This window comes from Pyrgilauda ruficollis, unplaced genomic scaffold, assembly GCF_017590135.1.
Source record: "Pyrgilauda ruficollis isolate IOZ18807 unplaced genomic scaffold, ASM1759013v1 scaffold49, whole genome shotgun sequence".
NCBI lineage: Eukaryota > Metazoa > Chordata > Aves > Passeriformes > Passeridae > Pyrgilauda > Pyrgilauda ruficollis.
In genome coordinates this window covers 4,791,934-4,818,120 of record NW_024526488.1, presented here as the reverse complement: position 1 = coordinate 4,818,120, position 26,187 = coordinate 4,791,934, and the positions used below count along the sequence as shown (strand labels likewise).

Sequence of the window (26,187 nt, the reverse complement as noted above, 5' to 3'; positions counted from 1 at the left end):
GCTGGGGTCAAGCCATCATAACCTGTCACAATTTACCACACCAACTGCTGCCCTCAGATGTGAGGAATTATAAACCTCCAAGACCAAGTAGCCAAGACCACTGAGGCTTTTAAAACCACATTTTAAAACCCAATGGCACAGAAAATAATGATTCTGTAAAACTATAAATTTTAGAACTGTACTTAGAAGAGCCTGATTTTCAGATGTGGAAGTCCAAACCATTCCTTTGAACTCTTACATTATTAAAACAAATATATATCTGCAATCATGGACATGAGTTAACAAAGCTCAGTATCAGTCACAGTGGAGTATTCTCAGACTGAAAGCTTTGGAGTATTATACAGGTAGGAAAAGGATAAACCTACAATGGAAGCTGAGCTAGAGTTATGCAGTAGTCAGGAAACAGATTTTTAAAAGGTTGTTTTCCTTTTCTCTTACACACACATTTTAATTTATCCTAAACCCTCATTATCTTACACTATCAACAGTACAAAATGGTACAAGAAAGGATGGGACAATGAAATCCCCTCTTGGTTAGTCCTGTAATTCTTAGACAAGTGAGAACCTGCTTTCATCTACATCCACGATTTCCTCATGGCAGGATGACTGGAAGGCTCAATGTGTAGGTACAAGTCAAATTACTCATTTTTTCTTTGACAGGGTTGATTAATTTATTATTGCACAGATGGTACTTCAACTGTCTCTTATATTATACCTGAAATCTCCATCAAAGCAATTTCTTTCTTTGCCTTTCCAGCCCAAACTGGAAAATTAGATCCCTGATACCTAGTTAGCTCTAAACTGAAGGACAATTTGACCATGACCACAAAGAAAAGGATCATTTACTAATAACTGAATAAGCTCCAGAGAAGAAATAAAAAGAGGAAGAGTTCTTTGCAAGGGGATCCCTGGAATAATATATCCCAACGAGCTCTATTTTTGACACCACAAGTACAAACAAGAACAACTACAGAAAGAGTGTTTCAGGACAATTTCCTTCTCTGGTGTCAGAGATGCTGTACTTCACTTCTGTGGCTGAGTTTTGTGTTACAGGCAACCAAAGAATAATTATTTTGTATTTTACCTCCAAAAGCACACCCTGTTCTCCTTAAAAACAAAAAAAGAAAAAAAAAGAGAGAGACAAAAGACAGCGCTTTTCTTCTCATTACACCCCTGTTCCTCCTTCTAACAGAGACTGTAGCAGAGCAATTTTTAAACCAACCATATTCTGAATCACGTTACAAAATTACTCCCATTTTCTGGATAACCCTCAACCTCCCCTGGATGTCATCCTACCTCCTGATTCCTGCCCATTGATTCCACTGACTGGCACAGAATAAGAAGCAATTCTAAAACCCAGAGCAGGTGAACCCAGTGCCTCCATTACAGCACTCACCACCTTCCTCCAGGAGGTCCCCCTTGAGCAATGCTGAGTACACAAGGTCAACACTGTCTTTCAAAAAAGCAGCTCTTTTTTCCAAACATGTAAAAACAGAATACACAAGTGAGGCAACAGTACTCAACACAACTTTCTCAGAGTTGCCTTTATTAAAGGTATCCCAGTACATACTTGATTATGCTTTAGAATCAAAGGGTTTATTTTTCTTCTTTGTGTTCCACTGCCTTCAAACAAAAAAAGAAATTTGCATTGGTATTAAAACCCTGTTAATTCTTTTCTGTTGTAGCTCAGGTCCAAGTAAACAGTACATTTCATATACAAATTATCTTTATTAGCCTTACTAGAGTTCATTCCTTGTGTCCACCTTCCTCATGTCAAGTAAACATCTAACTGGCCAACATCCCCAGGAGAATCTCTCATAATGGAAAGCTCTCTGTTTATAATCTAAAAATCCTGATTAGCAATAATTTTGATAACTTATCTGTCTCTACAGGATAACCCACAAGGCCTGCCTAGGTGTAACTATTGCTGAAATAGTTCAAATTCCAAGATAACAGTGATTGCATTGGAGCTGGACAGAGAAATCCTCATCAGGAGGCACTGAGTCAAAGGCAGCAGCACACACACGGCTCAGCAGTGCCATGCATTTCATTGATTTCTGAGTTCTCCACTCTTGAACCAAGCTATTTACAGGCTGCCTTGGTCTAGTCTTGAAACTTTTAGAAACTATTTGTATGCATTTTATGCTAGCTAGCCAGTATAATCTAAAACAATACCTATGGTGAAATGCTGGCTTTACTAAAACTAATTTTTCCCCAATTAACTGTAATTAAATAAGATTTCTCTTAGCAAAGGAACCCTTAAAGCAGGAATTGTTATACCAGGTCATTATGCAGGTTTTACCAATACCCTGAGAAACACCAGGAGTAGCATTTTATATTAAAGGAGCCAGGAGGAAGAAAATTAAGGTTCTGTATTGGTTCCAGGGACCTGTCCAGAAAATAATATTGCCATTCATTTATACAGAGTGACAGGGTTAGTTTCTTGTAAACCTGATTCACCCTCTACTTGATTCTGTAAGTGCATAACTCTATGTAATTTAGGAAGGGTATGATGGAACAAGGTAACCGAAGGTATTACAGTTTACATTGCACATCTACCTGGTGAGATTTAGACAACAATTCTTAATTACTAATATATTAACCCCAGCTATTTTCATCTTCTGAATGGCCAGCGTTTCCCAGGAGTTGTGGTGGCTGGAGTTCAATCACTGGAGATCAATCACTGAAGTAGTTGAAGGAGAAAATTGACGCCAGGACTGCGACAGCAGCTGCCACGACCAGCCCTAAATCCAGAGAGAAGAGCAGTGAGGGAAGGGCAGCACAACCAGTCCTAAATCTAGAGAGAACAGGGGCAGCACAACCAGCCCTAAATCCAGAGAGAACACAGGCAGCGAGGGAAGGGCAGCACAACCAGCTCTAAATCCACAGAGAACACAGGCAGCGAGGGAAGGGCAGCACAGGCAGCAGCAGGCAGGGAGGGGAGGGTGGGTCAGGGGGAATGAGCACAAGGAGAAACAAAAAGAGCTACCCCATGCTACTTTTATTAGCATGCCCATTACTGATGCAGCTGAGGAGACACACAGAAAACCCCAAAAACACTTCAGTGATGATTTGCTTCGAATGTAAAATTTTTTTACATTCAAAGCAAACACATATTTACTGCTCCTATTTAATATTCTGGTTGCTATATTCTATTTCTAATAATTAACAGAAACCAGAAGTAAGTGCTTTGTTGACTAAAGTGTAACTATTTCAATACAAGCAGCCCCACAGCAAAGAGAGCTGTACTAAGTGCAGACAGATCTCTGAGAGCTAAATGAGGCAGCATCATGGAGAAGTTGCAATGGAAAGGAGAGCTCTGTGGCTGGTGTTCCCTGAATTCCTGAGCTGACAATTAGGATGCTGTGGGAGCTAACAGTCCTGAAAGGGGCCACTGCAGCTTCTGGAGTGCCAGAGCAAAAATCTGGGAAGGAACATACCCATATTTTGTTGGAGCTTCAACAGCAACGTTGCTTTTGTCAGCTGTGCCTGTTGTGTGTCACTCGGGCTGTCAGTCACTGGGCAAATATCAACTGCGTGGAAATCAAGGGAAGAAGGGGAAAATTAACAGTTGTATTTTATAGTGAATTAATGCAAAAGGCCAAGAACTTCACATCAACTTTATAAAGTGTATTTATGGTAGAAAAAAAGCCCCAGTTTGTTGCAGAAGAAGTGGTACAACAACAATAGCACTGTGCTGAACTATGCTGTATGGCTGGAAGGGTAAAACTAAAGAGACAAAATACATTTCAGGGGGAGCTCCTCTTCCAAAACTCATTTTCCACACCCTGCTTCCAGAGTAACATTCCCAACCCTCTTTGCATAGCCTGGGGAGAATCTGACTACGTGAGAGGGAACCACCAAAAAGTACCATTAAGCACCTTCCAAGATCAAAGGTTCCCACCAGAGCCATCTGTCCCAAGTTCAGAGTACGTGCAAATCCCACACCAGGAGAGGATGATCCCAGCAGCACTTCCCTACCCGACAGGCAGAGATGCATTTTTTCCAGCCACAGAAATTTCTTGTTGAAGATCCCCTAAAAATACCCCTTCACAGCAAGCATTGAGGACTCATTCCTCTTTGGAAGAATTACTAAATCCTTAGTCTGCCCAGCCAGGATGTGAGAGAGCTTGAGTCTATTTCCAGGTGGATGGGACTCAAACCTGTATCTATTTCCTTTGCAAATATTTATTCTATTTCCTTGGCTATATCCAGCTTGTTAGAGGGGCAGGAGAGAAAGAAGTGGATTAATCCCCAGTCCTTCAACCCAACTTGTTTGAGCCACATAGAGCCAGCATGGAATACACCATACACCCCCCAGTGACAAGGCTTGATGGTTGTGGGCCAAAGGCCTTCAATTTGAAGCATTCCCATTTTCAGGCGTTTGCTAACACTTGCCAAAAATTTGGATTACAGTTCAGAATCTGCAACCACAGGCACCTTCTGCACAAAGCAAAGGGTAAGACAAAGTGTTTGTCACGGCAGTGGGAGCTGGATGTGTCTAGGAAGAATGAGACAAGCAGGCTCAGATAAGAGAAGGAGCCTAACAGACTGTTCTGGAGACAAGGGAACCCCCAGCAGAACCAGATATCAGGGTTTAGAAGGCCATGGGACACTGATCTGAATAAAAACACATCTCCATTTCCACAGAGGGGTTGACCATCAGCAATAAATCACAAATTACATGCTTGAGTAATAAGGCACATCCTTTGTGTGATTCATATGCAAATGTTTCATGAAGTACTTTCTCTGTCATTAACTATGGTGGAAATGGATAATCTAGATGATCAGAAAGGTCGTTTCTGTTGAGTCATGTGGATAATTGTCTTCAAAATATCCTTAAGTCAAGCTTGCACAAGACTTGTTACACAAAAACACCCAAACTAGCTTTTAAAACCTGTCTTTAGGGTTTTTATCCCTAAACCCACTGCACTGGTACAGGATGTACAGCAGCAGAGAAATCACTGCCAGATATGAAACTCAACAGGACAGTGAGATATACAGATATACAGACATTGCTTGGAGATCTCCCTGCAAGCAGCACAGCCATGTAAACTCAAGATAACAATATTTCACTGCAAAGTGTGTTTTTTGAAGAGAAATGATCAAATATTCCTGAATCCCACTAGTCTTCAATGAGACTGCGGCTAGATCATTATTTTTTTTGTGCCAAGAAAAACACTCCCTCAGCTGCCTAAAATATGAGCAGACGTCTTCAGCTAGAGGAGTTATTAATTCAGTAAGTATCTTTAACAAGCACAGTAAGAGAACTTCTGTCCAGAGTTTTGAATTCTGTGAAACATCCCACTTTGGGACAATCTGACTGCATTTTTTGGGCCATGTCTGGACTCTAGCTCCAGCAGGTTCCTTCCTGCTGTATATTTGATGAGCAAGTAGGATGGTCTGTGTCCTCTAACTTGAGGTTTCTCGGTGCCTCCCTGTGTTGAGGGGACTTTTGGAAGCTGCACATCAAGGCAGCTGCACATTTCTCACCTGTTCAGAGGGGGAAAAATAAGAAGTCAAAGGGAAAAAGAAAAAAGAACCACCCTTGAGCTATTTAGTTACCACAAGACTTTATGCCATCACATTCTGGAAGGTTTGCATGTAGAGTAGAAAAATCACACAAAAGAGTTTTCAGAGCAGATGCCTTCTAGTACCAGTTAGATGAATCCTTAATTTTTCAGTTTCCTAACCAAGATGGGGAAGTGATTACCACTGCTGAAGTCTTATTTCTGTCTATCCACTCAGGGTATTTAACAGCCCACCCCCTGCACCAAGGAGGAGCAGGGATTTAGCAAAGCCAATCAGAAATGCAGAGCTTTCAGTTGCCTGTATTAGAGCACTGAAGACCTTGAAATTACAGTGTTAGAGCTATTTAAGGCTTTCACTTATAAATAGCTTGGGGTTTACTTTCTATTTTCTACACAGCAATTTTAAAGCATGACCCAGTGGTCTCCCCACGGGAGAGCTGTACAAGAGTCAAGAGACTAAAACTGCAGGAGATAGCAGGAGAGCCCCAAGTTCAGTAAACACATAAAACTGGCCTCAAAAATTCATGTTTTTACTAGAAGCAGCTTAAAAAATAAATCTTTTGCCTATACTGATTCAATCCTCTTCTTCTAAAGTGCATCTTTTAAAGAGGAACAAAACCCCAAATTATTTCAAAAGCCCGCTCGTGTTCTTGAATTTTAGAGAATTCTTTTTATCAGCAAACTTTCCCCAGAACCTCAGTATGAACAGCATTTCCAGTTAATTCGAGGTAGGTGCCTCAGACCACAGGAACTGTGACACAAACAGAAAGGCTGATGACAAAATTCCCTACAAACCCATTACTGAATAGTGACTGTTATTAACAAAGCTAGAGCTAGGCTTAGAGAAACAACACATGCTTCCCAAGTCAAAATGATGCACTGGAAAAGCCTTTGCACAGGAGAAACCACAAACTCTCATTATAACACAAAAAACATGTTCACAGCAATACTTAGACATTTCATACCAAAGCAACAATAAAAATCAAATCCCATAATTAATGGGATTTTTTTGGGCTTTTTTTTTTTTTTAGAATGCAGAACACTTTGTATGCATTTAACAGGACTCCTTCTAAAATGACCTTCCTGCTATGATAAAAGTGTATAAATAACTTGTGATTTTAATAAAGTGACAGATGCCTCAACTTTAATTATCAGAATGAACAGTGCTGTGCTGATAGCATTATCAATACTACTGCAATTAACAAAGCCCATTCCATGGACAAACTTTATGGTGGTCACCAGGACAAGGCTAAGCTTTCCCAAAATCTCCTTGCATGTTTTTTCCTCCCCTCTTCTATGCACTTATTTTAATTTGTGGCTTTGGGGTTGTTTTTTTTGTTTGTTTTTTGTTTTTTTTTGTTTTTTTTTTTTTTTAAGAAAATACACACCTCCTTTAATTTGCTTTTCTTTCAAAGCAAAGGAATATAAATCCCCCCCAGTTAACTCTACGAGTAGCAGACTACAAGAACACCCAAGCTCCTTTTGTGGCCATCACTTCACACCTATTGTTGGCATTAATCTTTGGGATGCCCTGCTGTGAGTGGAAAGGTGTTTCCTTCCTACCAGCAGCTCCCCACAGCCTTACATAAGCAATAAAACTGAACTGAATCATCACCTCTCTCCTCCCACACCTCTCTCCACTGCTACAACAATACTCATTTGCTTCTCTAAGCTACACTGATTCCTTAAAGCTCAGTAGTAATTAGTTTTAAGAGTATTAAAGTTACTCTAATAATGCCAGAGAGATTTTTATTGGCTTTCCTGTTTTCCTTGAGGTTCCTGTACACCTCTTACTCTTCAAAAGGATGAGTCAGTTCACAGCTAACAGGTCTAGTTAAAGCCTGGGGGGAGCTGATTCATTCAGAAAGACAAGAATTTATGGTTAACTTTGAAATGAGGAAACTCAAAACCCACTTCAAGTTAACATGCAAGTCAAGGTGAATATCAATACTCATAGTTCACCTTGCACAGCAAGTCATGGGTACATTGCCCAGTTTTTTGCCCCTAAATACCAACATCAAAAAGTGTTCATAGTTTTAATGTGAGAATTAGTGTTGGATTTTTTATTTACTTAAATTATAAAACTGCAACCTGCAGCTCATATGCATTTTGATGGGAAAAAAAAAAAAGGGAGTAAAATATCTTCCAGAAGGCCACAGGAAATGTTATTAGGTGCATTTCAATGTCATATTTGAAATCTACATTGAAATCAACATTGCAAGGGAAAAAACCCAACAGGGAACAATATAGACCAGAAATATTCAGAAAGAGGAATCCAGTAACTATATTATGTCAAAATATCTGTATTAAAGGGAATATAGCAGTCTCATAATCAGACCACAAACTTGTAAGACATTCAGTAGAAAATGAAAAGTGCTCTTTTTTGTTTTCATTCTGGGTGAGCCTCAAATCTTCAGGTTTGGGCACTGCATTTGGTACCTAAATTAAAACACTCCGAATAAAGAAGGGTATTTGGCAATTTTTAAAACATCAGGTTTAGCATGAAAACTTCCTGAAAGACACATTAGACTATATGAATGTTTTGCTAGAAGAATTTTTAAAGTGTTTTTAATTCTGTTGTGAAAAAACAGTAGATTTGACTAAATCACTCAACTTATTCTAGCTTGTCTCAAAACCACTTAGCACTAAAAAGATGAACTACTGTCAGTGTAAATACAGATATTCATGTGAAAAACAAAGCTTTGCAAGGTGTTTTTTAAGAGTTTATTTATCAATAAAGGATCCCCTCTAATTCATGAGCACAGTGGCACATGCAAACCTTGGTTAACCATCTCTGCATGTTTCTACAGCAGCTCAAGGGCTGCAGCCATGGCTGCACTGAAAAACCAAAATACTTGAGAGGGGAAAGAGAAGTCTGTTCCAAGAAACACAAACTCTAAGAAACTGGACCATTTTCCACAATATATTTACGCTGTAATGAATTGTTATAAATCCTTAGAGTTGCATATGAAGTAAGTTGACTTTAGGCACATCCATATCTAGGTAAAATTTGCCTATGCCATTAATCAGCATTTTCCTAGCCCCTGAGCCAGCCTGCCCTGGCTCTCAGATATTTACCTGTGCTAATGTCCTCAGCTATGTGCATATCTTCAGCTTGCACAGGCTGATCCAACATCTCCACAAAACGGTCCTGGATTTCTCCAGCAGCCTCATCACCAAACTTATAATCACTGAGCATCACACTGGATCCAGCAACTGGGACAAACAGTCTCTGAGGCAAGACATGATATTCCCTCACAAAATCTAAAAGGAAAGAGGGAGAAATACCATCCAAATAAAAGCCTTGACAGTTATGATAAGATCCCTCCATAATCTCTGAGTATAAGATAAAAGTCATTGCAAAAGAGGGGCTCAAGGTCTCTGTGTGGAAACGCTGCTTTCAGACATGCCTGGCTCAGTGGGCTGCTATTCCATGGATTTATGTCCTTACATTATTAGTCTCTCCAGAAATACCCACGGCAGCTCCAAAAGAGAGCATAAACGCAAAGCAGAGCTTTTCTCCTGTTCAGAATGACTCGCAGGAGGGCTCTGGCAGAGCCTGCAGGTGAGAGCTCCCCGAGGAGCAGATTTCACCAGCACAAAGCACTGCAGAGGGGTCACTCAGAGCCACAAAGCTCGGGTGCCACCTAGAGAGGGGACTCAGAACGACGTGCAATGGAAAAGGCTCGCTCTGCCAAGACGTTCCCATTGATTTGTCAATTAACTCCTTTTTGGTTTAAGGCAACGACACCACTGCACCGACTTAAAGGAGTTTAAAGAGTCCCAGCATGAGCTCAGACATCTGGTCACTATCAAGTTTTAACACACATCAATATTAATAGGAACACCATACACGGATTAGAAGAAAATAGAAATAAAAATTTAAAGCGTGCAAGGTACAGTTGGAACTTCAGAGACAAAAGTTTCAACTGCAGAAGTTTGAAAAATCACAAAATTTCTGATGAGCGAGGAAGAAGCTGGGACTGCATTTTGTGGTCACGGGAACTGTGATGCCAAAGGAGACAATCTTGACAAAAAAATTTCCAGATTTAAGAAAAAGTCAAGGCTGACAAGCAATATCTTTCCCTTTTTATTCTGCTCTAAACATACTGGAACTTCACTATAACAGAATTTTCTACAACTACCAAAATTCACTGTGCTAATATAAGCTAGTGGGTTGCGTTTTTTAATTTCTTACTTTTTTTCTGAGGTCCTTCATTTAAAATCAGATCTTCAAACAGTATTTCACAACGATCACTCAATGTGTTTATTATGTCTCTTTTCAAAGCCTGCAAGGACACAGTGAAATCATCAGGAATATCAAAACTATTTGCAAAAGCAAAACTATTTGTAAAGTTTTTAGCCAGGAAGAAATAACCAAAGAAGCCCCACGTGTTAAACCCGTGATGAAAGAATAATTTTTTCCCAGAAAATAAAAACTAGTGTGAATTTTCAACTTCATAAATAATAATTTATTAATAAAGAAAAGATAACATTAAAATAATTGGTATCAAGAAGGAAAACCACAAAACAAAAATGAAAAGCTGAGGAAAATTTTAGGATTGCTAGGATAAGAAATGACAACTTCTAGATATTTATCAATAAAACCAAACAAAAATAATCATGGGGTAATGACTCAGTGAGGGGAAAAAAATAAAATACTGAGCAAGTAAATCTGAATTTTACCTCTACAAATATAAAAATATAGTCTGCAACCTTTTTTAAAGAAAATTCTTCAAAGCCTAATCTCTTTGACAATTTGTGCAAAGACTCCCCAGAGCCCAGCCTTACCCACAGCACACATATCCTCTAGAAGAGAAAAACTAACTAACCCCAAATGGATGGTTTCTAAAATAACTTTGACCCCAGTTCTGGCAAAGGAAAACCAGTATGCCAAGCCCCCTGTGTTTCAGGAGACTGTTTCTGATGGACCAAGAGCCTGCTGAGTACCTGAATGGCTTCTTTAACCTTGGGCTTGTTGCTGTGGATGTAAGCCCTGCATTTCACAGCTCCCCGCAGGTTTATGGAGCCACTGCACACCTGCACCGTCGCCGTGGACCTGGGGCTGGCACCCTGGCACTGAGGAACAAACACATCCACTTTTAGCCCAGGCCCTTGCAGCAGAGTCACTAAAACCAGAACCAGCAGAGTCACTAAAACCAGAACCAGAAAACCAACAGCAGGTGCTCACACACAAGCTGTTTCCTTCATCATGTATAACTAATTTTATGTTTATTTTATTTTTAAGTTATTAATTTGGTTAGGTAAGACTGAAAATCTCTTTGCTATTATGGAAAATGTGTTTATCTCTCCAGGTATTTCAAACACTTGTGGCTATGAGATTTTAAAACTTTCCAGGCTTGTGGCAAATAACAGCATTGCAACTGTTAAGTCTTTTACAGACTTTTTTAAAGCAATGACGTTTTCATGTTTGCTATAATCAGTGTAACCCAGGGTGTGCTGGGAGTCATCCCATCAGTCAGTACCAAATTATACACGTGGTCACACTGAGAGCTGCATCAAACTGTTGCCTAGAAATGCTCTCCCTAATTACCACAACAATGAGTGTGAGCATGAAGCACTCCAGGACAACACCTGGAAACACAACTTCCACACCAACTGCACAAACCACTTCTGCCAAAAAAAGTTTTCCTCTCCCTGCAGCAATTAAACTCATTACAATAGACAGTAACAACAAAAGAAGCTGAGATACTCATGGACTTTAAAATGGCATTGGAAACACTTCTAGTTTTGCTGAACATAACTTTGAGAATCCAGGAGCCACCTGACAAAACACAGGAGGCTACAAACAAGGCCTGGACACATTTGGACTTTAGGACCTAGACTGGAGCACTAAATTCATGGCTCTTCACAACTCAGGTAGGGAGGAAACTCCTGACAAAGATCCAGCAGTTCCAGATGATGATTCAGCTCACGGGATCTACGCCTTAATCCAGAGCTGGCAGCTGAGCTTCTGACAAAAGCATCCAAGTGAATGTCCAAGCTAGCCAGGGCAAGCTGTGGATTGAAGTGTGGGGGTGACTCTGAACTTCACATGCAAAGTCACCTGAAATCAATGTACACAGGTACCCACAGGTATCCTACTAGCAAAGAAATTAGTCACAGGACTATTTTTCCATAGCTGTTTTCCAATATTTCAGCTATCCTATGCAATTCATGGACAACATGGTTACCTCACCACAAGAATTTCTCAAGGCACAAAATATGCAGATCTGTTGACCATCAGTTTCATATTCAATATCCAGGTGGGGGAAAAAAGTCTTAGGAATAAGTGAGCAAGATTTCTAGACAATAATTCAGAACCTTGTTATTTTATTTTTTGCTCTATTTTATAATTTAAAGGCAAGCTTATACTTTGCAAACCACTAAAAACTTACCAGCTGTGTCAGAACCTTGACATCAGAAAACTGAGTGCCAGGCTGAGTATTTCCTCTGAACTTTTTCTGAGGGGAAAAAAATTCTTTGTGTCATGAAACAGGAAAAAAAAAGTGCCCGAAGCAGTCTCCTCACTATGACATAGAGTATTCCCTAGTTTATAGCCTTTGAGAGGGAAAAATAGCACTTAGAAACCAACCAAGAGAATAGAAGTACAAAACTAAAAGGAGAGATGAATGCATCAGCCAACGAGGTGACCGAAGTAGGTCTTTGAAATGTCATCACCCACATCCACACCTCACTCTGTAATAGAAACATTTCAGTCATTTCACACATAATTACTGCACTCACACTGCCCCAGGAGGGAGAGGCAAGCTGCAGGAATGGCAGCTCTGTGTGTTGGTTGCCTGGAACAGCCAATCAGATCAACAAACTGCACAAGAGATGTCTCAGTCAATGCTTCGTCACACAGAGGTTCCAACCACACATCTATTAGAGCTCAATTGCTCCTTGTTTGGTACTCACCTGCCCTTCCAGCAGTTCTGTATCCTCATCTTTAACTTGGCCATTGATCAGAAAAACACTGTCTTCTATCTGTTTTGACCATCGGTTTAACCCATTCTTTAAAATAAGTGAAAACAAAACAAAAAAAAAAACAACATAAGAAAGAGGAAAGAATTTCACTGAAGGGTTGGACAGTCCCATGCTGAAACTTACAGCAGAATGTGTTGTAATAGTTACTCTGACAGAGTTATAAAGTCTGTGAAAAACCTGTTTTCCCAAAGGTAAACCTTAAATGGACCACATTCAGAATAAATTCAGAAACAAGCATTGCAAAATACTGAAGTGCCACCCCAGGGATTTGGGGGCTGCAGAGAGGGTTGCAGCCCATTGAAAGCCAACTCATGGCAAAAGCACCCCACAGTCCTGCACAAACTGGGTGCAACCTTTCACCAGGTGAGGCAGCAGAGAGGTTACCTGGGATACTCATGACAATTATTACATAATTTTGAACAAGGGAAACTTCTCACTGAGCACAGCAGAAGAGTTACATTTAAACGAGGAACAATTGCTAAACATTCTCCACTGATTAGTCCTACTCCTCTCTTGCACTGTTCAACTCTTTTTCTCTTATTTAATTTTCAGCAGAGAAATGAGTGTGGTCACTGGTGTGTAGGAAATGGTGCAGGCAGTGAGTTACCTTGGTATTCTTCTCCAGGTCATGGTTGGGGGAAGTAGCAAGCAGTGGAATGTGGATGTTCACATTTACTGTGCAGCCCAAAGCCACCCAGGAGGCAGTCAGAGCACTCTGGTACTTCCAGTCTGCTGGTTTAGCTGAACTCTGAGAGCAGAAAAGAAAAGCCATAAAGCATCTACCCAAAGCACTGTATTGAGGCTTTTTGGGGGGTTAGCATGACTTGCCATGCATGAAAAGCTGGGTGTGGCACAGCAGGATGAGCTTACCTTTGGGTCCTGCACATCGTAGGTTCGGCAAACTACTCTGTGCTACTTAAAGAAAAAGACCCAGTGAAAAGCAAGGGAACAGCTAAGAACAATCCACAGTTCACTTAGTCCTCTACTAAACTTCCTTGTCGAGCTAATTTATGCTCTGGAGCAAGTTCTCACCTTTCATCAGTGTAAAAAAGTGGGAAAACATTTGCCTGCAATCTCCAGCTACCACAGTGATGCTGTGCCATCTCTTACAAACAAATTAAGATCAATATGTATTGACATGAGAAGCACCAAGGCACCAATTTGTAATTTATCCTCATCTCTCTCTCCCCTCAGGGAAAAATCCTTGCTTTCTCTCCTTGTATCATGTCATTACCAACAGCTCCTGCATTCTGCTGCAGCTCTAGTATTGATCCCACAGGATTGCTGTTCCCCCAGTTCCATGCAAGCACCACTGGCAACAGCTATTCAAAAAGCCAAACAGTAATTTAGATTTTTTTAATTTCAGTTTATGCAAGTCAACACTGACTGGGAAAGGTGCCATTTGATGCTGCCACACAGACAGACCTCATCAGAAAGGATGGAAATTTTGCAAGGACAAGAGGGGTCAATAGTCTCAACCACGGCTTATCAGAAAACTTCATAATTTCAACTTATACATGTCTAGCTGAACTTAAAACAGCCTCCTCCTCCCTAATTCTTATTTATTCAGCTGTAACTGGATCTTGGTTGGGACAGCAGTCCCAGTCAATAAACCTTGCTCATAAAGGATACTTTTTTGTAGCAGAACAGATTTGAAGAGCTGCTCTGTCTGAGACCTCCTCTTCAGCAGGTTTCCAGAGCCTTCTTTTACTCAAGGACTTTTCCACTGAGAAGATTAGCTAAAGACCAAAAATATATTGCAAAAATATTAATTATAATTCCTGGAAAATCGTCTTGTACTGAAATTTTAAGTCCAAACAATATCAAAATTATGTATGAGCAAGAAACACAGCTTACACACCACCAAAATGTCACAGTACAAGAACATTCAACAGGGATTCAGAGGCACTTCTCCCCAAAGTGAAAGAGGCTTGTTAAACTTTAATTTAGCTCCCTTATAAACCAAAGCAAGCAGCACACATTCACATGTCCAACCTGTATGCTTTCGTCCTTACAGACATATTACAGTTTTGTGCCTACCAGCTGGGTCAGAAAAGCTGTGAAAAATAGCTACTAATTATAAAAAACAAATCCCCCCCAATTTTTAATTCAGCCATCACTGGTCACCTGGACACAGCTCACCTTTTTTAGCCAGCTATCAGTTTCTTTAAGCACAACTTAGATGCAATTACACTGAACTGCCAAAATTGACTTCTGGATCTCAGGCTGCCAAACCTGCTCATGCTTAAATCACTGACCATGATTATGTTAGAAAAATGATTAAATGAATGCACACTTTCAGAACAGAAACCAAATATGGCAGTAGATACTGTAACAAAAATGCATTTTAAGTCTACCAGATAGTTCTGAGTATGTTTTAAATTTAATCCCACACTCCTAACTGCACACATTCTAGACAAGATGCTTCTCTTAAAGGAATCAGAATTATAGATCTTTCACTACTGTAAACACCCCTAAACTGAGTGATTCATTCAGACAAGGAAAGATAACACGTTAACATCACTAGCACCTTTATGTGGCTTTATATTAAGCAACAAGGATTTAGCATAATACAAACCTTGAGGATGTTTTCCCTAAGCCAGAATGTCCACATCCAGTAAATACAGACAAACCCAGTAAATAGAAATTCAGATTTCCTATTGCAGTAACAAACAGGAGGTTAAATAATGTCTCACAGGACAGGGATTTCTGAGGTTCCAGTCTCAAACCCACACATCAAAGCACAACACTTGTGACATAAAGCAACAAAACAACTTAATTTTAGCCAAGCCAATGACAGGAAATTCCTCACACACAAGCCAAGGGTGTTGCTGTCCTCCCAGCAGGAACTCTGCTTACCTTGCGCAGAGCATTTTGACCGTCTTTAGCCAGCTCTGGAGTTGCAATCATAAACACACCAAGAACCAGCAACCCTCCAGGGAGCATTCTGGACACCTTGAAAATGAACATTTATTAATAGGATTGGCAATGTAGAAACCATGTAACTCAAGATATCAAAAACCACTGGTGAGACGAGTCTGCACCAAGAGCAGAAGTGAACTAAGGGAAACTGGTTTTCACTTACAGGACCCTCTCCATGCAGGAACACACCCTGCAAGTGTTTTCCCTTCAGTGATATCAAGTGTCCTTTCATCAAAAAACCTGAAAACATTAAGGGTATTTCTGGCTTAAAACACCTGTGCCCAGCGTGGTTAGGAAGGCTCTGTCACTTTGAGATGATACAAGTGCTGAGATCCTTTGTGTCCATCTTATTTTCTTACTTCCCTCCTGTTCTTCCCACCCCTTTGTCACCTCCCAGGGTGAGTTCTCACCTGACTGGCGTGTGTGGTGATCCACTCCTCATCCAGGGATGCCAGCTTGGGAGGGCCCAGGCTCTCCTCCTGCTGCTGCTCCTTGGGAGGGGTTCGCACAGCCCGGATGACATAGTCCCGTTGTGGGGAACACTTGCCGGAACATCAACAGAAGCAAACACAGCTTCAGGCTGGTGAACAGGGGTTTCCCCAGTTCACAGCAAGGAATGGAAGGACAATCCCACACTTACCTGCCCTATCAACAGGCCAGTGACATATGGCTTCACCTTCGTGCTGAGCTCTGTCAGGTACTGCCCAATTCCTTCCTCGACGAGGTAAGTTCTACCCATGGCTCCAGGTTTAAGCGAGGTGTTGTAGCTCCAGCCTACAAAACACACAATGCACTAAGTGAAAGAAGGTACACACACTGCAATGGGTACAGGAGAACAAGTCTCACACAAAGACCCTTTACAACTGTTTGACTGAAACTCCCTGCAAGGTCATCGAGTCCAACCATTCCCCCAAGGCCATGTACCCATGTCCCCAAATGCTACAATGCTCATATAGATTTAAAATCCCTCCAGGGATGGGGACTCTACCCCTGCCCAGAGCAGCTGGGCCAGGGCTGGACAGCCTCTTCAGTGAAGAAACTTTCCCAATATCCAAGCTGAGCCTGCCCTGGCCCAGCCTGAGGCCATTCCCTCTCCTCCTGTCCCTGTTCCTGGGAGCACATCCCGACCCCCCGGCTGTCCCCTCCTGTCAGGGAGTTGTGCAGAGCCAAAAGGTCCCCCTTCAGCCTCCTTTTCTCCAGGCTGAGCCCCTTTCCCAGCTCCCTCAGCCACTCCTGGTGCTCCAGATCCTTCCCCAGCTCTGTTCCCTTCCCTGGACACGCTCCAGCCCCTCCACATCTTTCTTGTCACGAGAGACCCAAAACTGAACCCAGGATTTGAATTCTGAAATGCCTTCAAGAAAAAGCATCTTGCTGCATGATACTTCTAAAGGATGCACTGTTCCATTCACACGGTGACTTGATGAATTCCACACGTGTCCTTGAACATGCTCTACATCACTTCCATTCCAATTCCCAAGCATTCAAAGCACAGCATCTGTGGACATTCCAATGAGCCTGGGCTGCCACAGACTCCCCTCCCTTCCCCGTAGGGCTGGGGACCTGAAAACCCCTTCATGCCTGGAGAGCTCTCCCAGAGAATTAGGCATCAAAAAGCTGAAGGCCAAGAGCACAGGGTGAGAAAGCCAGGAGCGTCCTGAATATCCACAGGGAAGGTGCTCACACACCTCAACTCATATCCCCACAGCCAGGCTCAGCACTTCCAGACCCCATGGAACAGCCCCTGCACATCTCCATGGATCAGCACCCCACATCCCCATGGATCAGCACCTGCACATTCCCAGTTCCTGCAGCCTCCCCGGTCCCAGCCGAGCACTGATGTGGCCGGTTACGTCATCGGGAAGCGCGGCGGCGCAGGGCGATGGCGCACACCAATGCCGAGCGGAGCGCGGGAAAAGGGCGCGCGAGGGGGCGCACTGCCCTCGCCCTCCATGCTGGGAGTGGCGGAAGCGGCCGCGCTTCCCCGGCAGCTCTCGGGCGCACGGGGCACCCTGGAAGCACAAACAGCTCGTGTCATGTAGCAGGGATGAAGCTCCTGTATCCGTCATGGCGACGAGGCCGTGCGGTCTGCTATCCCGGCTGTGGGGCTCCGCCACACCCATGATGGCGGGGGCGCGGCCGTGGCGGAAGCGGAAGCGCGGCCGGCGGCGGGCGGCGCTGTGCCGGAGCCATGGCGGCCGTGCTGCAGCAGCTCCTGGAGCGGGCCGAGCTCGCCAAGCTGCCCCGCGCCGTGCAGGGCAAGCTGGAGCGCTTCTTGGGCGATCAGCAGGGCGAGATCGACGGGCTGCGGGCCCGCCATGAGCGCTTCAAGGTGGACAGCGGTGAGCGCGGGCGGCGGGCCCTCTGCTCGGGGGAGGCGGCGCGGGCTCAGCGCGGAGCGCGGTTCTGCCTTCCAGAGGCTCTCGGGGCTGCCCTGGGGCTGGGAGGCCGGGAGAGGGCTGGGAACGGGCCTGCAGTGGGACCTGATCGGTGTTTGTCTCGCTTTGGCTCCTGGAGTATATATATATATATATTTTATTATTATTATTATTTGTCTTGCTGGTGTTTTTTTTTTTTTTTCGTCTTGCTAAGGGACGTTCAGGGTTAAAACTGCGTTTGGAGTGGGCTTAAAGAACAGCTTTTCGCCAGGTTTTGAACTACCATTGATGCACACAGGTCTGATGAGGAGTGGCTGAGGGAGCTGGGAATTTGGGGCTCAGCCTGGAGAAAAGGAGGCTCAGGGGGGAAATTCTGGCTCTGCACAACTCCCTGACAGGAGGGGACAGCCGGGGGGTCGGGCTGTGCTCCCAGGAACAGGGACAGGAGGAGAGGGAATGGCCTCCAGTTGCATCAGGGAAGGTTCAGGTTCGATTTTGGGGAAAAATCCTTTACTGAAGGGTGTGTCCATCCCTGGCCCGGCTGCTCGGGACAGGTGTGGAATCCCCACCTCTGGAGGGATTTTAAAGCTGTGTGGATGTAGCATTTGGGGACATGGGTCAGTGGTGGCCTTGGCAGTGCTGGGCCATGGTTGGACTCTGATCTTAGGTGTCTCTTCCAACCCAAACAGTTCTGTGCTTCAGTCTGCTTTGGTCCTCGTTGTGGAGGAGAGATACAGCTTTGTTCACAGAGCTCTCAAACAGCCTTAGGTTTATACTTTACTGTTCAATTCCATTCTGTAAAATGGCCCTGATGGAATCAATATTTTTATATTCATTTGGAGATGAGTGGATAACAGAACAGTAACACCAGCAGAGAGCAGGAGACAAGAGTGTGAAGTTGTGAATATGAGTTAATTTGTAGAGGATGGGACATACTTCTGATACTTCATACTTCTTTATTTCTGCCTTTCAGTTTTTCAGTCTCTCTCATGGTTGACATCTTGGTAAACATATTACTAAAGTGTGGTGTAAATTAAGGTAACCCACAGATTTTAGCAAGTTACTCTCTTCCAGATCCATTCTTCTCATGTGTGGCAGGAGGAGCAGCATTATTTGAAACTGTAATGTGTGAGAGGAAGAAGATAAACAGACATCCCTCAGTGCTTCCTTAAAGCCCATCCTGCTCAAGAGTGGGATTTGTTCTGCTTTCATTGAGTATATTACACTGAAGCTCCATGACACAGTTACTGGTTTAGATCACAAAAATTCACATCTAATTTTTTTTTTTTTTTCACTGCTAAGGGAATAGAGCCCAGGAATTAATTTTAAGATGTCTTCATTAAAAGTTTCTCCAGATCAAATCCCTTGATACCTGGGGATATTGAGATTTTATTGCATATCTATAGAAATACTCCAGAAATAAAAGAAGTTTTAAGCTAATGAGCCCACACTGCATAATTGGGCTGATACAACATCTGTGCTTACATCAAAAATGTTAAGGAACTATTCAGATTAATTAGGTTCTTATTTGATGGGTCATTTCACAGAATCATGGAATGACTTGGGTTGGAAGGGACCTTAAAGCTCATCTCATTCCAACCCCTGCCATCAGCAGGGACACTTTCCACTAGAGCAGGCTGAAACATATCACAGTTTCTGGAAAGATACCACTTGTCATACTAGCAAAACAGCATTCACTATCTGGAAATGCAGGTTTTTGCCTTCCAAAGTGTTCTGGGTTTTTGGGGTTTTTTTTGCTTCCTTCACATTCTGTACAGTCTTAGTATTTTTATATATTCTTTTTAGAATGCTCCTTGGTAAAGGTGAGAAAGAAAAAAAATGTTTATTTTGTAAAATAAGATGATTTTGTTGTTTTGCAGAACAACAGTACTTTGAAGTGGAAAAGCGACTGGCTCAGAGTCAGGAGAGACTTGTAAATGAGACCCAGGAATGTCAAACTCTGCGGGAGGAGCTTAAAAAGCTTCGTAAGTGTAACTGTGTAACATCCTTAAGTGTTGGGCAGGACGTTCTCCCTCCAGCCCAGTGTTGTGGGCACTGCCTCAGGTTTTACACGGGAGCTGAAAATCTCCCATCAGCTGCATTTGCAGAGATGTGATTTGGTGGTGTGTTCAAGTCAGCCTTTTTAAACTGAATCTTTTGTTCTCATGGCAAAACAGCCCCTTGCTGGCTGGTAGCAGTTCAGTGGGCTGTGTGTGGATCCTCACTAAAGGTGCTTCTGCTCTAAGCATTGCCTTGGTCTGCCCCAGCACCCCTGCTGCATCCAGGGCAGGGTCAGGCATTCTTCTCTTTTGCTAAAAATGTTTGTCAGGGAAATTGTGACTCCGTTGCATTTGGAGGGTGAGTTCTGTCCCATCCTAGTGGAGATCCCTGACTGCTGTTCCTTCCCCCCAGATGAGCAGCTGAAGGTGCTCAATGAGAAGAACAAGGACCTCGAGGCTGCCCAGGACCGGAACGCGGCCGTGCAGGTACTGCTGGGCCTTGGCCAGGGGCTGACATCCTGGGGGCTCCCTGGCCCTTTGCAGCACAGAATGCACTCAGTTCCCAACGGAGAGATCAGGATCAGCTCAGTATGAGCTCAGGGAGGTGTTTACATGTCCGTGGGGCGTGTGTGCAGCACAGAGTGCAGCACAGAATGCACTCAGTTCCCAACGGAGAGTATCAGGGTCAGCACCAGTATGAGCTCAGGGAGATGTTTACACGTCCATGGGGACATGTGTGCAGGAAAATTGCAGGAACTTTTAAAGTAAAAGGTGGTGTTTTAGCAAACTGAATGACAGGTGAGCAGGAGCTTTTGTTACAGTTTGGATGGATTGTTCCATTCCAGCTGAAACCTGTTGTGAAGTGACTTTAAACCAAACCCTCATAATTCAGACAGAGGTATAAATAAGAGTTCTGTTTTCCCCATCCTTTCCCACACTCTGGCAGTTTTTCTTGTGTTATGCCCAAAATCACTGGTTTGCAGGATGAGTCACTTGAGCTGGCTGATCCAGCAGAACAGTAATTTTGAAGCAGGAAGCTAAAACAAGTTTATTAGATTGGTTTTTTTCCAAAATGAGAGATGGATCTCGCTCTCCAGAGGAGCTTATCTGGGCCTGACTGAGGTGCTTTGTAGTGATACCTCGAGGGCAGAAACAGTGTAGCCTGTAAATGATCCAGGATTGTTGACTTTGTTTTGATTTTTATATTGGTGCATGTAAATTGCATTGTTTGGTTGTTTATGTTGGTGCATTGTTTATATTGGTGCGTGTAAATTGCATTGTCATTCCTTGTTTACACTGTTACCCCGTTTATTTAACCAAACAAAGCTGTTTCAGGAAATTCTTGTCTATTACAGCTGTCTTTCCAGGAATATTAAAATGAAATACAGTTTTGAACAGCTCCATTGTGATTTCCCTGCTCACTGTAAGCCTCTTATCTCAGTGTTCAGTTGGCTGGGGCAACTCACTGAGGTTTAGCTGGCTGCTGTGTGGTTCTGAGTGTAAGCAGAGGCTATAAACTGTTCCAGAGAGCTGATCACTTTTCTTTATTGCCCTTCTGCAATCTTTTTCAGAGCCAGTTAATTCGAGAGAAGGAAGAACTGGAAGCTGAGAAGAGAGACTTGGTCCGAACAACTGAAAGACGATCCCAGGAAGTTGAACATTTAAATGGTACAGCCAGGAGCACAGTAAATTAATACCAGGAAATAACACAGACATTGCAGAAAGACAGCAGTTTGGTGCTTGTTTTTGTCCATTTAAAAATGTGCCTTATACAGTATCTTAGTGCTCAACATACAATTACAGACAAAGTATCTTGTCTGTTGTCATTCTTTACAGTTTAGTAATTAAAGCTGTTACACAACAGGTTTTGCTAACACTGATTTCCCTCCTCCAGAGGATGTTAAACGCTTAAATGAAAAGCTCACAGAGGCAAACACAGAAAAGGCAAAACTTCAGCTGAAATTGGATGAGCTTCAAACATCAGATGTTTCCATGAAGGTGAGTAGGGCTGTATAAGCACAGTGTGTTCTGCATTGTTTGTGTGTGATGTAATCACCATTTTGTTATGATTCCTTGGAAAGTAGGTCAGGTGAGTGCCTGTTATTTATAGCAAATTCTTTTATTATAAAATTGGTGGCTGTGACTAGAAGTGAGATCTATATTCCTGGAAGGCAGGGGGTATCAGGCTGGGCAAGCATGTCCAGGCCTTCTTGGTGGCAGTGGAAGGAAGGACTAGCAGTCCTAGAAAGGACTTCACCTCCATGAAGGGAGGTAGAAAGGAGAAAAATAATGAGCTGTGGACATGTACCATTACTTTGTGGGCAGAATAAACTCCATAAAGGGAGGAGGAAAGGACAAAAACCTCAATATCATAATTCATTTCCTCTAAAAGGCTGCTAATCTTGTTCACGTTCCCAACTAATTTAAACTTGGAGGAAACTAACTCAAATGGCAGGAACCACTACAATCACACTGCAATTCTCTTTTCAGTACCGGGAGAAAAGGCTGGAGCAAGAGAAAGAGCTGCTGCTGAACCAGAACACGTGGCTGAATGCTGAGCTGAAAGCCAAAACAGATGAACTGCTCCATACTGCCAGGGAGAAAGGCAATGAAATCCTGGAGCTCAAATGCAGTCTGGAGAACAAAAAGGAGGAGGTAGTGTAATTACTGAATTTTCATTTCTTAAAAATTATACCACCTGATTAACTGTATTAAAGCCAATACTTTAATGACTGTATTTGAGTGACCCTGTATGCTCTTTCAGCAACTTTTGGGTTTATATTTATTTTTAAGTTAAAAACAATGAGACAAGTATTTTCCAAAATAAACTGGACTAGGAGCTAAAAATCTTATTTAGTGTCCTTATTTCTTCTCTGAATAGGTTTCCAGAATGGAGGAACAGGTGAACAGCTTGAAACAGTCCAATGAAAACCTCCAGAAGCATGTTGAAGAACTTTTGAATAAATTGAAGGAGGTGAGACAGCTTGAAATATGTTAAACAGCATTACAGTTGCTCCTACAAATCAAACAATAAAATGAGTGAAATAGAAATAGTGGAATGCTCCCACTCCACTGTCTCCTCTTTCATTTGCCAGGCAAAAGAGCAGCAGACAAGCATGGAAGAGAGATTCCACAATGAACTGAATGCCCACATGAAATTATCCAATTTGTATAAGGTGAGTTTGTTAATTCTGTTATAACTGTAGTAAGGTCTGAATCTTACATAATGCAGGCCAATTTGGAGTTTTTTTCCCCACAAAATTTGGATGTGGAAAGGCTAACTTCCATTACAGGACTTTGTGAAACATGCAGAATATTGTTTTCTTTGCTGCTGTCTTTGTCAGCATTTAGACCCTTACATTGTTTGGATTATCGTGGAGAATAAGCAAAACTGGGGTTGAAATAGTAATTTTATGCCAACTGTTTTGAGGCTTCGTGTTGTAAAAATGTGGTTATGTGTTAGGATCTATTGGAAGGTAAAAGTTTATGTGGAAAGTATGACTGTGCAAGAGATTTTTCTGAGTTAGAAGTTCATTTCTGAGCACTGCAAGTGTTGGTGATTTGGTTAGAACCCAGCTGAATGTCCTGTACTGTGTCAAAGACACACCATCTAAACAAGTAATGTTTGTTCTGTTTGCTCAAAGAGTGAAAAAATACCCTGTAACCTTCTGACTAAGTCAGCTGAAATGTACAACTGCTTGCTCTTTGGTTTGCACATTTTAGTGCACAGGTTACTGAGCCCTGCTTTGTGAGCTTTCTTGCACAGATAGATACCCAAACAAACATTGTACAGCTCTGCATTTGTGACATCTCAAGCTGGAAGCAAAGAAATATAAGCTGTTATATAATAAGAATCCCTAAAAATACTATTTTTTCAGACTGTTTGAAATAGAGTACTGACAATTCCCAGTTTTCTTTAGTCAGAAGAAGGAAAGAGCCAGCAGCAGCTGTAAACAACTGAAGGCCATACATTGTATTGGGAATTGCCACATCAAATCAGTGTCTGATGCTTCTTACTCTCAAGCAGTTTGCATCAAAGTGAGACAATCCACATGGAAAGGATTGGCCACCTTGGGTGACTCAGTATTTTTTGCAGAAAACTGTGTTCATGATTTGTGGTCAGTTTAGGCTTTGTTGTAAACATGGGGCTGCTGTTGCTGTTACTAAAGGTGAACTAAAATGCTTTCTTCAGAGTGCTGCTGATGACTCAGAAGCAAAGAGCAATGAGCTGACAGGAGCAGTGGAAGAGCTGCACAAGCTCCTGAAGGAAGCAGGTGAAGGTAAGCTGGCAAAGGGAGGAGAGCAGCTGGGCTCCTTGGAGTACCTTGATGCTCTGAAAAATGGGGTTTTTGTGTTCCTGAAAGGAATTTCATAGGGCTTTTGGGGTGATGGAAATATCAGTCTCTTTGTAACAAAAACTGCACCTGACTAGTTGAATTTACTGATGGTTGGGGAACTATTTTCAAATACACCTGGAATTTTACTATGGATTTTGATGAAAGGGTATAATTTTGCAAGATGTGTCTTCAGTTTAGCTTTTTGGTTTAGGTTCCTTTTCACTGCTAAGGACAGTTCATATTTTTGCCTTTTTCTGAGCAAGGGTGATAGGCAGTGCTTCATGCTTTTCTCACACTGCTCAGTTTTCTTATTAGCATGAACTTCTGCAGTTCATATAAAGTAAATGTAAGGTACACAGCTAAATTCTGATACTTTTAAAATAGAAATCAATTGTGGTGTTCACATTTTCTGAAAAATCCCTTTGTTTAGAATTTTTCTCTTGGGAAGCTGAGAAGCTTCAGAGAAAAAGGAAAACAATAATTATTTCATTGTTTTTCTTGTGTTTTGCTGTTTTGGAATGTGTTTAGATATTGTTTACTAATAGGTGGTTGTTTTATTAGTTTTTGTTGAGGGTTGTTTTAACTTATTGGCCAACTAGTGCCAATTGCCAAGTGTTGGGACTCTGCAAAGAGAGTCACGAGATTTATTATTATCTTTTTAGCCTTTTGTATTTTTTCTAGATTCTTTAGTATAATAGAGTTTAGTATTATTTAATATAATACAGTATAATAAATAATAAATTAGCCTTCTAAGAACATAAAGTCAAATTCATCATTCCTTCCTGCCACGAGAACACCCCACTAATGCAATAATAGGCAGTGGTTCATGCTTTTCTCACACTGAGTTTTCTTATCAGCATGAACTTCTGCAGATTATACAAAGTAAAATTTAAGTTAAACAACTAAATTCTGATACTTTTAAAATAAAAATCAATCACAATACACAATCTGCTTGTCTGAATTTTAGCTAATAAAGCAGCCCAGGAGCATTTGGCTGAGGTGGAGGAGTCAAAAGCCACCATGGAAAAGGAGCTGAGAGAGAAGATCAGTAAGCTGGAGAAGGAGCTGGAGAATGCCAATGATTTACTGTCAGCTACAAAGCGCAAAGGTGGGATAAGCTGGCACCTGAAATACAGAAACTCTGGGGCTTTTATGACCTTTCAAGGATATTGTGCTGAATTTCTCTAAGAACCAGCTGCATTAATGTAATGTCATCTTTGGTAATTATTAATAATTCATTTTAGAAGCTTTTTCATATATATACATGTGCTTATATATGTATATAAATATGCTCCCCTCAGCAGAAAGTGCATTTCTGTCATAGTTTTTTGAAGTTCTTTTGTTAATCTGTTATCTTTTCAAAGAAAATGGAGAGGAAACTTTTCTTCAAGGCTGAATCAGCATGCTTTTAGTGGTTTTCTGGAGAGAGAAGTTGAGATGATTAACTAGTGTTATTTTTCTCTTTAAAAAAAGGCAGCATTGAACAAACGTCTTGTCCTTAAATTTCTCTTTAATATTAAATTTTGCTCAGTATTCACTGTTTTAGCTGTGTCCTTTTTGTTGTTTGCTACATATCCATAGTTTCTAAAGGATAGAGAGCAGGAAGGAACAGAGGCATGGAGTACATTTGCTCTATCCCTGTGTTAATTTAATGAAAATTAACTAGTGCTGTGCTCCTTCAAACCTCTGACAGTGTGATAAAAGCTCTGAGGTTAAACCTTGCTCCAGCTATTTCAACTGGTCATGTTCTGAAATTAATTAAATGTTAGGAGTCCTAGTAGCAACAGCTTTTCAGCAATTCAAATAAAGCCAGTCAGATTGATATTTAAGAGTGTTTCTGGTGGGGATTATTGCAGCTTTTGGATGGTAATTTTGGGGTTGTGTCTCCAGGAGCCATCCTGTCCGAGGAGGAGCTGGCAGCCATGTCTCCCACTGCTGCAGCAGTGGCCAAAGTGGTCAAGCCTGGCATGAAGTTAACTGAGGTGAGTGAGCACAACCTCTCTAGCAGCAAAGCCCTTGCATGCCATCAGTG

The 26,187-nt window shown here is 42.0% G+C and overlaps 2 protein-coding genes across 4 annotated transcripts in view; one reads left to right on the top strand and one right to left on the bottom strand.

Annotated features, from left to right (window-relative positions):
- Positions 1-1,642: 1,642 nt before the first annotated feature.
- ODR4 (odr-4 GPCR localization factor homolog) lies at positions 1,643-17,300 on the bottom strand. 3 transcript variants are annotated; one of them, XM_041479641.1, is made up of 14 exons: positions 17,232-17,300; positions 16,084-16,217; positions 15,854-15,985; positions 15,381-15,476; positions 14,154-14,260; positions 13,392-13,428; positions 13,129-13,269; positions 12,453-12,548; positions 11,930-11,995; positions 10,482-10,610; positions 9,730-9,820; positions 8,610-8,795; positions 3,441-3,533; positions 1,643-2,744 (listed from the first exon to the last, which is right to left on the bottom strand). In XM_041479641.1, the coding sequence occupies exons 2-14, from the start codon at positions 16,180-16,182 to the stop codon at positions 2,677-2,679; spliced, it is 1,341 nt and encodes a 446-aa protein (XP_041335575.1). In that variant the 5' UTR covers positions 16,183-16,217; positions 17,232-17,300; the 3' UTR covers positions 1,643-2,676. The 3 variants fall into 3 exon arrangements, with proteins under 3 accessions (XP_041335575.1, XP_041335576.1, XP_041335577.1); XM_041479642.1 differs by having other exon boundaries at positions 16,084-16,222; positions 17,213-17,273; XM_041479643.1 differs by lacking the exon at positions 10,482-10,610.
- Positions 17,301-17,620: 320 nt separating this feature from the next.
- Positions 17,621-26,187, top strand: part of TPR (translocated promoter region, nuclear basket protein) — a 36,173-nt gene continuing 27,606 nt past the window's right edge. The window contains exons 1-11 of the mRNA XM_041479577.1: positions 17,621-17,782; positions 19,699-19,803; positions 20,231-20,304; positions 21,390-21,486; positions 21,713-21,816; positions 22,309-22,473; positions 22,700-22,792; positions 22,914-22,994; positions 24,011-24,098; positions 25,123-25,263; positions 26,046-26,137. Of these exons, the coding sequence (XP_041335511.1) occupies positions 17,632-17,782; positions 19,699-19,803; positions 20,231-20,304; positions 21,390-21,486; positions 21,713-21,816; positions 22,309-22,473; positions 22,700-22,792; positions 22,914-22,994; positions 24,011-24,098; positions 25,123-25,263; positions 26,046-26,137 (1,191 nt within the window). The 5' untranslated portion in view covers positions 17,621-17,631. The remainder of the gene's footprint in view (positions 17,783-19,698; positions 19,804-20,230; positions 20,305-21,389; positions 21,487-21,712; positions 21,817-22,308; positions 22,474-22,699; positions 22,793-22,913; positions 22,995-24,010; positions 24,099-25,122; positions 25,264-26,045; positions 26,138-26,187) is intronic.

What these genes read in the sequence shown, in the direction of transcription:
- ODR4 (XM_041479641.1), bottom strand. Translation starts at nt 16,182, where the DNA reads ATGGGTAGAACTTACCTCGTCGAGGAAGGAATTGGGCAGTACCTGACA. An exon ending in TCACCACACACGCCAGTCAG is followed by an intron (nt 15,477 to 15,853) that starts GTGAGAACTCAC and finishes TTCATTTTCAAG; the next exon opens with GTGTCCAGAATGCTCCCTGG. An exon ending in ACGATGTGCAGGACCCAAAG is followed by an intron (nt 13,270 to 13,391) that starts GTAAGCTCATCC and finishes TTCTGCTCTCAG; the next exon opens with AGTTCAGCTAAACCAGCAGA.